Source organism: Pristis pectinata, chromosome 25 (assembly GCF_009764475.1).
Source record: "Pristis pectinata isolate sPriPec2 chromosome 25, sPriPec2.1.pri, whole genome shotgun sequence".
Lineage (NCBI taxonomy): Eukaryota > Metazoa > Chordata > Chondrichthyes > Rhinopristiformes > Pristidae > Pristis > Pristis pectinata.
In genome coordinates, this window is record NC_067429.1 from 17,880,783 (window position 1) to 17,895,602 (window position 14,820).

The 14,820-nt window shown below is 39.5% G+C and overlaps 1 protein-coding gene across 2 annotated transcripts in view; it reads left to right on the forward strand.

The window, feature by feature from the left end:
- The window catches only part of LOC127583150 (neurabin-2-like), a 176,026-nt gene extending 163,388 nt beyond the window's left edge, over positions 1–12,638 (forward strand). For both annotated transcript variants that reach the window (XM_052038949.1, XM_052038948.1), the window contains one exon: positions 3,747–12,638. In XM_052038949.1, coding sequence (XP_051894909.1) covers positions 3,747–3,800 — 54 coding nt within the window. In that variant the 3' untranslated portion in view covers positions 3,801–12,638. The remainder of the gene's footprint in view (positions 1–3,746) is intronic.
- The last annotated feature ends 2,182 nt before the right edge of the window (positions 12,639–14,820 follow it).

The window sequence follows — 14,820 nt, forward strand, 5'->3', positions numbered from 1 at the left end:
GGCTACAGACTGATTTCAGTGGAATATCTACCAGTGAAATTTGTAATGCCTGTATAGAAATTTCATTGTAAATTGCCTTAAGTATCTTAATATTCCTCAATATTTTATATTTCAAATTACTTTATTATGAAATTCTAATTGTTTAAAATATATTAAAGATATAAGAAAGACAAGTGGGTCCTACAACCGATAATGCCTGCTTCATCATTCAGTATCAGGGCTCAACATCTGCATCAAATCCACATTGTCCCAGTACCCCTTAGTTCCCCTCAATGGTGCCCTAAAATCTGTTGCTGTCAGCCTTGAATATACTTCTCAACTGAACCTCCACAACCCCCTGGAGAAGCAAATTCCAGAGGTCTCCACTCCTCTGAGTTAAGAAAGTTACCCTCAACTTAGTAGAAAATGACGGAGTCATTAATCTGTGAGCTGCCAGGGTAGACAACCTCTCGGTCTTTACAAGTTCAGTCCCTCAAAGGACTACATGTTTGAGGGAGATCATCTCACTTACGTTCTTCTAAACTCCATAGAACATTAGCCAAGACTACAGAGTCTTGCCATGTGGGGCAGCCTTCTCATTCAAGAGGATTCACCAGTTAGGGTTGAAGTGCTGAATGGGTGTTATCATATTGGCTATGTATGTTCAGTTTGGTATTCAATTCTATGCACAGCATTACCGAGGTTGAACACTTGCAATCCATCTATGGAGGGAAATGAACAGTTGACGTTTTGGGCCAAGACCCTGATGAAAGTCGACTGTTCATTTCCCTCTATAGGTGGTGCCTGATCTGCTCAGTTCTTCCAGCATTTTGTGTGTGTTGCTCTAGATTTCCAGCATCTGCAGTCTCTCTTGTGTCTACAGTTTGTCATTTGTTATTTGGTAAAGGAGATCACTGAGGTTCTCTTTGTATTGAGAGAGGACTAGACCATTGTCTCTAGTTAGAGAACAGATTCCCCAGTGGTGCAGGGTGCCATTGACCACCACCACATTGTTTTGTGGGTACCACATACCAACCTTGTCCTAAGCCAGAGGTGAAATAGATTTAACTCTATCCATTTGACAGCTGGCAATCCTGACAGCATTATGGTGCAATTATTGTGTGGGACTTTGCTCTGTTAGGGGCTTTTCAGCCACTACAGCAAATCAGAGGGTGGTAATAGGGTAACAGGTTATCCGGTGCATAAAAGGAAACATCTGAGCAGTATGCACCTCCTCTTTAAGCAGTGCAGGCTAGCTTTAAATAGTACCAGGCCCACTAATGGTATTCTCCTACTGAGACAGTAAGCCAGAGAACAGCATAGTTGATGCTAGCTGGATACAGAAGTCTTCAGATGTTCAACAGTGCAGACTGGGCATGTTGCCTGCACTGCAGTCAGTGGACGAAATAATTGCACGTGGTGATGTTTGTGAGAACCACTGAGCTGAGCCCCCTTGCCATCCAGCCAATTCCAGAGGGCAGTGATCACCTATAGTGTTGTTCATCCTGGACGTCCTGCAGGTACATTCCAAGATAAAGATGTATGATCAGATAACTGCACCATTCGGAGTCCACAGTGTATATTAGAGGCTTCGGGATATGCTGAAACCCAAAGATATATGAAGGAGATAAATATTGTATGTGATTGTTCATGGGTGCATGTTAACATAGAAGTATTCACTAACATAAAGGTATTCAAAATATAGCCCTGGAGTTCCATTTGAAATTAATACAGATCTGTGAATAAGATAAGACTTCTTTATTAGTCACAGGTACATTGAAGCACACAGTGAAATGCATCTTTTTGTGTAGAGTGTTCTGGGGGCAGCCTGCAAGTGTTGCCATGCTTCCGGCGCCAACATAGCATGCCCACAACTTCCTAACCCATACGTCTTTGGAATGCAGGAGGAAACCGGAACCTGGAGGAAACCCACGCAGACACGGGGAGAACATACAAACTCCTCACAGACAGTGGCTGGAATTGAACCTGGGTCGCTGGTGCTGTAAAGCATTATGCTAATCGCCACACTCCTGTGCCTGCCGGCATCTTTGCAGAGATGCTGCCTGACGTGCTGAGTGTCTAGAGCATTTTTTGTTCTTATTTCAGATTTCCAGCAGCTGCTTCTTTATGAACTTAATTTATTGTAGAATCCCATTTGGTTCCTCCCAACTGAGAAATAGCGATTTGCACTGTTTTGTTGGACTTTGGGCTAAAGTCACAATCAAGAGAATTCTAGTAAAATAAATACAGATTTCTGTTGTGTTCTCCTGTTTCTGCACTGTGGAATGGCCCACTGTGAGGGCACTGAATATGGTTTCATTGGATGCCGTGTGGCCTTGTTTCCAACAGCAAGACATCTTATGTTGTTGAGAATTCCAGTCTGGTCTCATTTCCTGCTAAGTTCTCAGTATTTTATCATTTATTTTTCTTGTTCTACTTTTACAAGGAGTCATGTTCATCAGTGCTTACCAGATTTGCATTACATTACAAATCCCTACCTGACATTCCCCCTGGATTGTTGCTTTCTTGAACAATTGGTCTTAGTTGTCTGTTCATTCCCTGGCATGTAAATAAATTTGTATTGCTCGCAGTAGCAGATAATTAACTATCGGCCTGATCAGGCTAACGTTCTTGCCGGTGGCTCTGTAGAGAACCAATCCTTCAGCCGTGGTTAGGTTTGGCATTCAGCACACTGCAATATTTTGTTTTGGAGTGTTTCAATTTCCATTTCTAAAAGCAAAAAAAAATAGTGGGAATGAAGGGGGAATTCATCTTTGGTTACCAGTACTGGAACATTGGCCACCAGTTGAACTTCCAACAATCGGTTCTTCTGGGAGGTGAGGACAACCAGCAGCTCTGTTTAAATTTCTCCCCCCTACACCAAGGGATTTCTGCTTTACAGGGTTGATGACCAAGAGAGATGAAAGTGAAGAGTTAACCTGGCTCTATTCACATCAATATACATTTTGTATAAACCAAGGCCTACATCATGTGAGTCTGCCCTTTCCAATCCACTACATAGAGTCATACAGCACATAAACAGGCCAGTCAGCCCACCACGTCCACACTGACCAGTGGGTACCCATCCATATTACTTCCAGTTGGGGTGTTGGTCACTACCTTGGGGAGACTACGCAGGGTCGAAAGAGAGGCAGGTAAGTAAACTACTGAAAGAGGACCTACTTGATCCCCTTTAAGATGCAAAGGCGTAGATGTCTCAGGCAATTTGACATCTTACTTCAGCAGGAGTAGTTTGCAGAGGGGTCCACTGAAGATCATAGAAGTGGCCTCCAGACATGTATTGCACATCACTGGAGCTACTGCACATGTCTGGAAGCCTCTGTGCATTACAGATCAGGTGCACAGAGGACCCTGGAACAGAATATTGTGGGCTTGCAATCCACTAAGTAAGTCCTGGATTTCCATTAGCCTTTTATTTTCTTATAAGTATAATTGCATGGTACACAAGGAGTGTGTTACTGGGCAAAATTATTTCTTGGCACATATGTTCCTATTTCTGTCAACAAGAGGAAAGCATATTATCCTGCAGGTATGTTCCTGCAAATGACCCATTAGAAAATAGCAGAAGCAAATAACTGACAAGGCAAGATCAGTCTAGAATGCAGAAAACAAGATCAAAGTCAGGGCCCTGCTGAAGGGAGGGTGATCTTCCACAGGCCAGCTTCAGATGTATGATAACCTTGCCAACTTTTATCTCCTCCTTATACTTCCTGTTAACATGAATATTTTCCATGTTCTTCATGCAGGTAACAGAACTGGAGACAAGTTTAGAGTCACTGAAGAATTCCAATGCAATTTAGATGAGAAGATAGTGTTACATCACCTGTACTTAAAATAAACCTTCATGCAGGAGCAACAGGTCTTGAAAAATGGACATTTCCCTGTTTGTTTTCCTCTGAAAGGTTTGTACCAGTTGCACTCAGTGCAAGAGGTTGTGTTTAAGGGAATTTTTGCATTATTGTCTTACATATATACAGTTTGCCAAGTCACTTTCAAACAGATGGCCAAATTGAATTTGTCCAGTGAATTATGAATGGGCTGCAATGAACTGGTCTGCACTAGATTGGACTTGCTTCTCAAGCCACAGAACTAGTAATTTCCCATTCGGCTTATTTAGTTTTAATAATATCAAAAGGCTCGAACAAATGAATGTTCACCAGGGGCATCCTTATTGCAAAAGTAAATTGCAAGGTTTCTGTTGCTCACAAGTCCTTGGTGACCTGTTGCTTAAGAATACCAAGAGGTCCAACCTGCCATTACATCATATGTGAGAAGGCACGTCTTTCTAATGACTGAAATCAAAGGCAGTGTGTTTTTTTTCTTGTTACATGTGTGATTTCTTTTGACAGATTGATGTAAACAATCATTCTTTATCAATTCATTTTATTTCTTTCTGTAATTAAGAGCATTATGGCGCCACGTTAACAATGCTGATGTCCTTTTATATCTGCATAGTGTGAAGGTACCAGTACCTGTCTTAACAAAGATTGTCTTTAGATGTGTAATTTAAAGAAAATATAAACCAAATTTCATTAATTTGTTACTGAACAGGTGAATATGAAGTGGAATTAAACAACATGTATAGAAACCTCGGAATGGAAAGTTGAATAATGGTTATTGTAATGGACTAATGCAGTAGGTGATTACAAAGTTAAAGATACTGAAAATGTTAAATTTTGCAGTTTTTCTATTGTATCTACTGTGATCTACCAGGCTTTATCATTCATTCCTTTTGTTATTCATTGTGCCATACTTGGTAGATCTTCCCACTTATTGCCATTGCATATGTACTGAAAAAGGTGGGTGTTTGTGTAGATGTTTGACTGAAACCCATGTAATTTGTAGTATAAAATGTAAGAACCAGACTGCACTGTAAAAAAGAAATATTACATGGTCAGATCAGTTTCTGGAGCTGTGTATTACAGATGCTAGAGTCTGATGTTGTGATTGAATGAGCTCTCCACAGGATGGAGAATGCTAGTGCAAGGAATATACTTAATAAACCATTCCAGCAGAGAATATATTTAAGAATGAGATTTACCTCACTCTACCCTTTTATCATCACAGGTTTATGCCCAAGAGTAAACTAGTTCTTCAGTTTGCCTGTTATTTCAAATGAGGTTGAGGTATCTCGATGACCTAGACGTAAACTTGACTCATATCATAAGGGAGAGGAATGCTTCTCCCATTAGACACCATAGTAACACTCAGGTTGTGAAAGACTTCACCCTTCTTTTTCCCCACTTCTTACCATTGCCATGGAGAATGAAGGGGACACAGTATAATGAATCTAACACTGGAGTATGTCTGACATGGTGTAGGGATGCTCACTGACATTTGAATAGGGGGATGTGCCATTTACACAGCTGCTTTTCCAATCTGTAATGTAGGCAGATGGGGACCATTCCATCCATTACCTGACAAAGTTCCACCCAATCCCAGGACCATTGCTGTACTGGAACTTCAGCTTGTTTAGTCCACAACTCCACAGGGCATAGACTTAGTTGACATTGAGGCACTATCCACAAGCTAGTGGTCCATTGCCCAGAAATACAATGCATAGTAGGGTTCCATATTAATAAGTATTCTAATTCGGTTGAAGGGCTACAACAAATGCTCAGCAATTTATCTTCCATGCATTACATTAAACTGTTCTTTTAGTAGCGCAAAGTATCATCACCATAAACAACACTAGGAAGTAGCATGTGGTAACAAGAAATTGTTTTAGAGGGCCACCAAATGAATAAAATATGAAGTAACATCCATACTAAAGCATTTGCTACTGTGAAGAACTTGTTTCAATCACTTAAGTAGAAGAGTTAGTATCTCACCAGATAACCATACAGGTAACATTAAAACTGTAGGGGCTGAAATTCCAGCAGTGTTATTCATCAGTGGGCCTCACTGGTTGAGGCTTGCAGCCCTTGGCCATTCAATGCACCCTGGTCCAGTGGCCTACAGAAAACTCACTGGGATGTCTGCACATTTCCCACAGGCTTTCCAAAATATCTGAATTAGGTACCATCTCATTTGAAGTGAATGCTGAAGAGAATCCACCTTTTTTTTTGTTTTCTTCCAACTGATTATCCAATTGTGTGTCACCTAACCCCAGTGCCTAATGGCTCAACCCTACTCTGTGCCCCCAGCCACTATACACTCTCTGTCCCTATAACAAAATGGTCTTTGTCGCACAGCCCATAAGTGGCTGCTGGTGCCCTGAATTTCAGCGCTGCTGCTCCCAGCAAGTTAGGTAAACACCTAACTTAATCTAACAAAGCCAGCTCAGTGGGTTCAGAATCTCGTTCCCGTAGATCCCACGAGACCAACTGAAATGCTTGGTTGGAAAGGCAAGCATTAATTCTGGCAATAGGGTGCTGGACAAGTCATTGAAAACCCACTGTCAAGTGACATCTCATTTGTTCCATTGAGTAACTGAGTTTTTCTGGTGACTAGCTGAACCACATTGCAGTCTATTAATAATCCCCAGCAAAGCCAGCAGCATGAGTTCTACCATAATCTGCTCAATTCTTCTGGATAAAGAAGGCAGACTGCCTGTGGGCAACAGGACAGGAGGGATGAGGATAATACATTTCCCTTGAAATTCATCCCTGATTGGTGCTATATGCTGCAGTACATTGTACTTTGCCTCTGAAATTCATTCCATTGGCATCAACTCAACAGAACTGAATTTCCAAGGCAAGATGCAATGCACTGACACAATCAAATGGTGCATTTAACAGGACCAAACAGGTAAGAATTTCTAGGCTTTATTTAAAAAACAAAATATATTAAAAGCTGCTACTTACAAAATGTGATTATTTTTCCATCTGTGGTATTTTAGAAGGGACTGTAGTGTGTATTGTACTGACACACTACCCCTTCAACTCAGGAACTTGGTTTTGGAATCTTGTCTAGTCTGACGAAATGAAAATCTCCTTCCTTGCCTCCAAGTGTCTGAAGGGAAATGACTTTTGGCCTTCTGAGTCCACTTCACAAGAAGCAAGAGCCAACAACAGTAATTATCATTAAATTAGAAATCACAGTGTGAGATTAATCATGGAGGGGAGGGAGGAAAGGTAGAAATTGGTGTAGGGTCACAGATCCATGCCGTAAGGATAGAGAGGAAGCATCTTGTTCATCTCCTATGAATACTTAGTATTAATTTACCTTGCAAATACTAGAAAAATGTTCCACGTCCCTCGCACTGACATCCCTCACTTTGATGAACATAGAAATGGCTATTATCCTTCCTGGATATTACAATGAACATTGGCAGACAAATGATTGAACATTTGAGTTGAAGCAGCAGGTTACACATCAAACGCAACTCTTGTTTTGACCTGCCAGTTACTCCTTTAGTTGTGGGGAAAGGTAGAAAACACTGAGCCATATTGGATTTTTGATAAATACTTTTATCGTTGCAGATTGTTACAGTTTAGAGGTTTCGGTAGCCAACTGGTTTGCATAAGCCTTGTGCCCACTGTTTGAGATTGTATTGCAATTGGTTAATTTCACTTGTGTATATGTGATAATTGTATTTGGTGAAATGTATACAACTTCAGAAAAAGTTAAATTGTTTCTTTTATGGGTTTCAACCATGTTAGCTGAATGTTGATTAAATTTCCTGTTATAAGGTATAATCTAGCTTATATGAAGTTATTAATCCTCTGATACTTTTTAATTTGATTAAACTTGTCCAATAGATTCTTAAGTAGTGTAGTGAGGATCTTTTGAAGTATCTGACAGGACCTAATTAATTTATAATGTCTGTAGCATGTTTTGCTAGTATTGGGTAGGCTTCTTATGATATTCCCCTCTGTGTTTAAATTAAATTATCCCTCAGAACCTACTTTATTTTGAATGTATATTGAGCATTTCCTCAACCATCATATCATATCTTTTAATGAGGTGTAGCATGAATTCATACAAAGCAGAATAAAATTGACAATACCACTTTAATTTTAGGATGTTCCCTTTTAAGTTTATGTATAATGTTTGTCCTTATTTAGGTTCCTTTATTTTCAGAAGTGACATACTATTGCTATCAATAATGTCATTATACTAATGACAAGATCTGGATTTGAAAATTATTTTTGCATTAAAGTCATTACAGCAAATCCCTGCACAATACCAGTGAGCTCATGGGGCAGCACTGATTCATGCTGTGCTCTTGTAAGCAAAGGAAAATAGAGATCATCTCATTCTGCCTTATCCTATTGCCCTTCTTCAGGTTTCTGCTGTAGAGCTGCAGAAGTGTAGGCCAACAAGTACATCACCTGCTCATCCTGCCATCAGCAAAGGTCATGTGTTGAGCTGAGCAGGAAGCCACGTAGAAACACTGATTTGATAATGACCAGATAATCTGTTTTTGTGATGATGATTAAGAGTCAAATGTTGCACAGGCTACCAGGATAACTCCCTTTCCCTTCCTCAGAACGGTGCATAGGTTCTTTTACACATACCCAAGAAAGCAGACAGAGCCTCAGTTAATACTTTGACCAAAACTTGCTGGCATCTCAAATAATACAGCAGTGCTGCATTATAACCTAATGACTTATTAAGGCCAAAGATCTTTACTCTGTACTCGTAAAGCAATCTACTACCCGAAATGGTGTCAAGCAACACAGGTTGGAAAAACGTCAGGATTCAGTGCTGCTCTGGGAGGAGTTAACCATTCTTAGTCAATGTTGGAATAGATATATTATGACTGACCTGTGTTCTTGTAGGTTAATGCTTGCTGCTAGTGAAGATGATTTTCTGTTGACATGCATCAACTTCGTAAGACTAATGTGAGAATTTCAGATAAAATTTGCATGAGAAAGACTTACTTTCATGGTCTCAAGAAACAAAGTGCTTCACAGCCAATGAGGCATCTTTGAAATGTGGTCATTGTTGTAAAACGGGAAACACTGAGCCAATGTGTGCACAGCAAGATCCCAGAAACACCAGTATAATAATGATCAGATAATTTGTTTCTCGTGATAATGATTAAGAGATAAATGTTGCGCAGGTTACCAGGATAACTCCCTTTCTCTTCCTCAAAATAGTGCCAAAGATTTTTTTTTACTCATCCCCAAGAGAGGAGATGAGGGCTCAGTCAACTCTTCATTCAAAAGAAAGCATCTCCATTGTCGCATGTTGGCGTCTCAAATACTTCATCACTCTTTCAGTACTGCACTGGAACCCAGTGGCTTGTTTACAATAAGTAGGATGGTTTACTTGTCCAATGGACCCAGCTTGAAATAATCTGTCAATGTATTGTCAGCCCATTTGGTGCTCACAGTTTGATGAAGATTGAAAATTTATTATTTGTTAAAGAGTTCATGATTTCATTATAAATGGTGGCCTGAGGAAGACTCCCCCCATGTACTTATAATATTAATACACAGAGAAATAAAACAGAGTTGTTCTACTAATCACTATGCAGCAACATTTGATGGAGCATATATCTGTGAAGGCCTGTGCTCTCCCTATACAAACAACCACTGATCAATGGTCATTGTTTTGGCTAACACAAAATAACTGTCTGGAAGCTGAGGGGTTGTTCACAACCTTGGGAATGTAAGTTTAAAAAATTTGCAGATGTGGGAAGTCTGAAATGAAAACAGAAAATGCTGTAAACACACAGCAGGCCCGGCATCTGTGAAAAGAGAAATAGAATTAATGTTTCAGGTTGAAGATCCTTCATCAGAACTGGGAAAGAGGGAGAAAAACAAGTTTGTAAATTGTTTTTTTTCCAGATCTGATGAAGGATCTTCAACCTGAAAGTTGAACCTTTCTCTTTGCAGAGACGTAGCCTGACCTGCCAATAGGATATACGCTGGATGCAGCTCAGCAACTTAGGGAAAAGAGGCAGCAAAATGGCGGGTGGTGTGTTGGGGAGAGGTTGTGGGTAAAAGCAACAAATAATAAATACAGAGCCGTGTTGTACTGTCCTAATCAGTTCAAATCCTGATGGAGACACAGGCGACTGCAGATGCTGGAAATTTGGAGCAACGCACAAAGGCACTGGAGGTACTCAGCAGGTCAGGCAGCATCTATGGAGGGAAATGGACATTTGATGTTTTGGGTCGAGACCCTTTATCTGGACTGGAGTTGCATTGTTCCTTTTCACCCAAAACGTCGACTGTCCATTTCCCTCCACAAATGCTGCCTGACCCACTGAGTTCCTCCAGCTTATCATTTGTTGATCTGAAGAAAGTACATTCAGTTCCTGTCATTCACACTTCCAGCACAGTGGTGCAGCTAGTGGACCTGCTGCCTCAACCTTGGCCTCTTGTCTTTGAACCTGTCCTCTAGTGCTGTCTGTGTGGAGTTTGGATGTTTTCCCTGTGACCAAATGTGTTACCTCCAAGTGCTCCAGTTTCCCTCCATGTCCCTGAGATGTGCAGATTAGTTAGTTAATTTGTCACTGTAAAATTGTCCCTAGTGGTGGGATCTGGGGTGAGTTGATAGGAATGTGGGGATGATAAAAAGTGTAAAATGGGTGTGGAGTTAGTGGGCTTTGCAGTGTGACTCTATGACTATTTCTCTGGACAGTTGGAGGGAGATATTTATTCTTGGTCACTGACTGGGAAACACTTGAAGAATATTGACATGATTTGTATTCACTTCTGGGCATTTCAGTGGAACCAAAGTAGAGGTGAGTACAACCTACAACCAGTATTCTGTTAGACATTCACCAAAACAAATTTCAGCCCCTGTAATCCAGTAAAGATCTTGAGTCCTGTTTTATGCAGCAATATTGCATAATACCAGGAAGGTCTGCAAATGTACACGGTGAATACATTTTTCTACTGTAAGCTGAACCTAATTTGCTATAACAGTGTAAGCATACTATAGAGGCAGCAGTTTGCATATTTCAAAAATTGGAAATCAGGCTTCTGGGTGGGGTTAATGTGATCAGAGATTTTGCAGTATTTATTTACGTATCTCATGCTACAATTTTAAGACCAAAATAGAGCCTTAAGCCAGAAATATTGTGTCATAAATGATTTTTATATCAATTTATAACAGTATAAACTTGAACTGATTGTAATTATCAATTGTTTTGAGGAGCAAAGTGCTGCAAAAGATGAGCAATTGACTGGTAAAAATTCCATAATGATATTGCAGGCAATTCTGGCAACTGGCAGAAACCAAGTTGCTTAACTATTCAGCAAAATAATTGATGAAATTCTGGAATTCTAGGAAGCACTGCCCTGTAAATATGCATGTTAATGATGAATTGCATTGTAGCAAGCTAGAATTTTTATTTAACTAGTGTGGTCAGTAAGGGAGCCATTCTATGCTCAAGGCACTGCAGGACTTTACTGCTTCATTGAGCCAGTATTAACCCAAGTTTTATATTATTTTCAATCTTGTAATATTCCTAATTGATAATTTTATGGTGCTGAGCAAGTATAGCTATTGATCAATTGCTGTGTGTTTTTTAATAGATTCTAACATTATTACACCACCTGTTATTATTGCTCTTGTACAGGACAGTAAAGTTAAAAGTGTGGACGTGCATGACATTCATTTTTAAGTCTGATTGTTCATAAATAGTTGGAGTTCAAACTTGATTAACATCTGTATTAATCTAAAGTTTATATACCTCCAGTTTCATTAATTGGCAAACATTGAAGCACTTACAATCAGATGTTAACATTATGATGGCAAGTCCTTGTGAACATTATTAAAATGGGAGTTGAATGGGTTAAGTCAGGGGGATCATAGTTAGATTATTTGTAAATATGAAAGACTGCAGCAAATTCCTCACTTAAAATTTGGTCCTAACCAACTATATGGACAAATTATAGCAAAAAGAAATGGCATCTTAGACTCACAATATGTTATAAGGTCAGAATTTACATCCTGTTCCACCCCTTCCCTTCATATAAACCAGCACTTCCCCAGCAGACACTCATTAGTTTAGTTGTATGTTTACATGTTTCACATTTGTAATCTTTAAAATATATTGTTCTGAAATTTTAATCCTTCCTGGTTTCTTACAGGACTTACTCCTATAAAATTTTCATTACTACTTATTTTTAAAAATCCCAACATGAAACCAGTAGAACTTTTAAATAAACTGCCCAACAGAAACCCATGGTGATTAAAATAAAACATACATCAATGTTGAAGAGATGCATAATTTCATGGTGCTGAAAAGCTTCAGTATTGTGTACTTTAACATTTAAGTGGATTATTGAAAAGAGGAGGCCCGTATCTCAAAATGTTTGCATGCACTTGAATCACAGATGTCTCCGAGTTGCTTGGTATTTATTAAAATCAGTAATCGAGTGCATTTTTTATTCTAAGCTCTGCCACAAGAGGGGGTAGTTACTCAATGCAGAAGATGACCACATTGCCTAATTAATGTTCAGTCAACAACTTCCAACAGTGTTCAGGAGTGCAGTGTCTCCCAATCTTGTTGAATGAAAGCTCCACTCTTCAATATGCATTCCCTCCCATAAATGGTCGATGATGTCACTACCCATTCCTTATAAGGAATTGGGGTGTACCAGAGATTCCTGGGGAATGCTAATGGCTTTATGGCTGGCAACTTTTTATTTTGTTATTTTTATTTTACTTTTACCTTTTTTGTGAACTTTCTAGCTAAGTTGCCTCAATGTTGTTCATGGACCCCTTGTAACCTTTGGAGCCTCTTGATGGTGGGGGGGGGGGGGGGGCGGGGGTGGTCGTGCACCCAGATTGGGAACTGCTGATGTAGAGAACTTCACCATGTGACATGGAGCACTTTCCCAGCTTGGACAACCTACATTATTTGGAGCCATTAACTTTGCCATCAGTTCATCTCTCTTAAATGAATCTGCACTTCTATGCCCATGTTCCTAACAAAGAGACAGTCAAAAGATTTTCCAAGTAAATTTTTCCAATGTTAGTTTATCTGTAGGGCAGTTTCAGTCTGTGCCCCTCTGTTCCAGTGGCCTGGTACTCTGTGAAGCAGTGCTTTGCCTACCTTTTTTTTTGCCATTTAATGGCTTGTAGGCTGATATAATTTACCCTCTCAGTTACTTCCTTTCCAGAATAAAAAGCTCCAATTTCTGTGGAGTATTGTTACAGCTCAATTATATAGCACAGAACCACCGACCAAGTCAGCATTGACCATCAGCACCAAGGTACACTAAGCCTACAGGAATCCTATTTTTTATTTAATGCTTTGACACAGTGGAGTTAGGTACTGAGTTCTTCCTTACTTTGTGCGTTATTCTTGTATCTTAGTGAATGAACACAATATTCAAGGTCTGTCCAGAGAATTTCACATGACATCTTCTCACTTATATCCAGCATCTTGATTTAAGATTCTGCTCATCTTGTTTATCACTTAGTATACACTGAGTCCAGTATCACCCCAAATCACTTTCCATTCACCTTTATCTACTTCTATTGTCCAGCTACATTTTTCAGTCCAGAGTCATCAAATGTCAGTTGTTGTTGATTTGTCTATTTGCATGTTTTATTTTGAGGTTTTTACTGCTTCCTCCACCTCACATGCTGAGCTCTCCATCTTGTTCAGTACGAGCTGGACTATGTTCCTAAATGCAAGTCTACCACGAGAGGAGTGCTGGGAGACCCAGACACTGCTTCTGGAACATACCCCCACCTCATCTTGACACCACTCCCCCAACGAGCCCCCATTACTTGCTGCCTTTTCTTCAGGTTTTGCTTTATCCATATCTACATTTCACTTAGAAATGTTGCTGCCTCCCAATCTCAACAAGCCTTTTCTAAGGAAGATTATCAAAATCTGTTTAGAAGAATTTGTTTGATGTTATCCACTTTGGATTTCACTTCTGCAAATTGACCAGAATGTCTCCTTCCAGGAACCATAACTCTGCAACAGGTGACTCTTGATTGATGATTAAATATTTTACCAGATATTAATGGGTCTGTGGTTGCCTGTCCTTGAATGAGATGACTGCATTAGCTTGCCTCCCATCCAGTGGGACATACTTTTGTTTGTGATGATCAGCAGTGTTTCACTGAGATCATACCCTGACTCTACTCCCTTGCATAGATAGTGTTAATATATTGGCAAAAGACCACAGGAACATTAAAATTATTGTGTAAAAAGGAAAAAAAATCTATTTCATCTGCAGCCATTCTGGTAGTCTCATGATACCACAAGGAAAGAATTATTGATAAACCACAGTAATAAATCTTTATCATTTAGTCTACAACAGACCAGACAGGAGGCATGAATTATTCGACTAATGGAAGGCTTTGCAAACCATTGTTCAAAAATCATTTGTTCTTTCAAAGAATGCTGTACATGTTCCATGTCTCAAATTATACTCTGTCCCAAAATATCTTAACAAATCGGCTTCCCAATTCCCAATGGAGCTCATTTCATTGAATTCCTGCTTATTCACAAAAATGGCATGAATTTCTTTTTAGTAATGCAGCACATGCTGTTGTGGTCTTGTTAAGAAGATATTCATTGACTGGATTGATTTATTCTGCATTGTTTTTCAATTTCACTCTTCATGTGAAATCTTTTCCTTCACTATCCGCTTGAAATGCAGTGCTTGAAGGATTCTGTGTTCTGTAGCAATAAACATTGCCAATTATTTTTCCTCTCTGATTATCCTTTTGATCTTGTTCTTACATTTACTGCGATCTTCCATTGATCCTTTCACTCCAGAGATGACCATATATATTCAGTATAACACTTTTGATTGTCTTATGGGTGAACTTGACGTTGTGTTTTCTGAAGCTTGGAGAATTTTCAGTGGGGTTTAAAACATAAATCATTCAATGCATTCCCAGGCATTTATTCCCCATTTTGCCTGTGTGGAAAGTAAACTTCTTTGT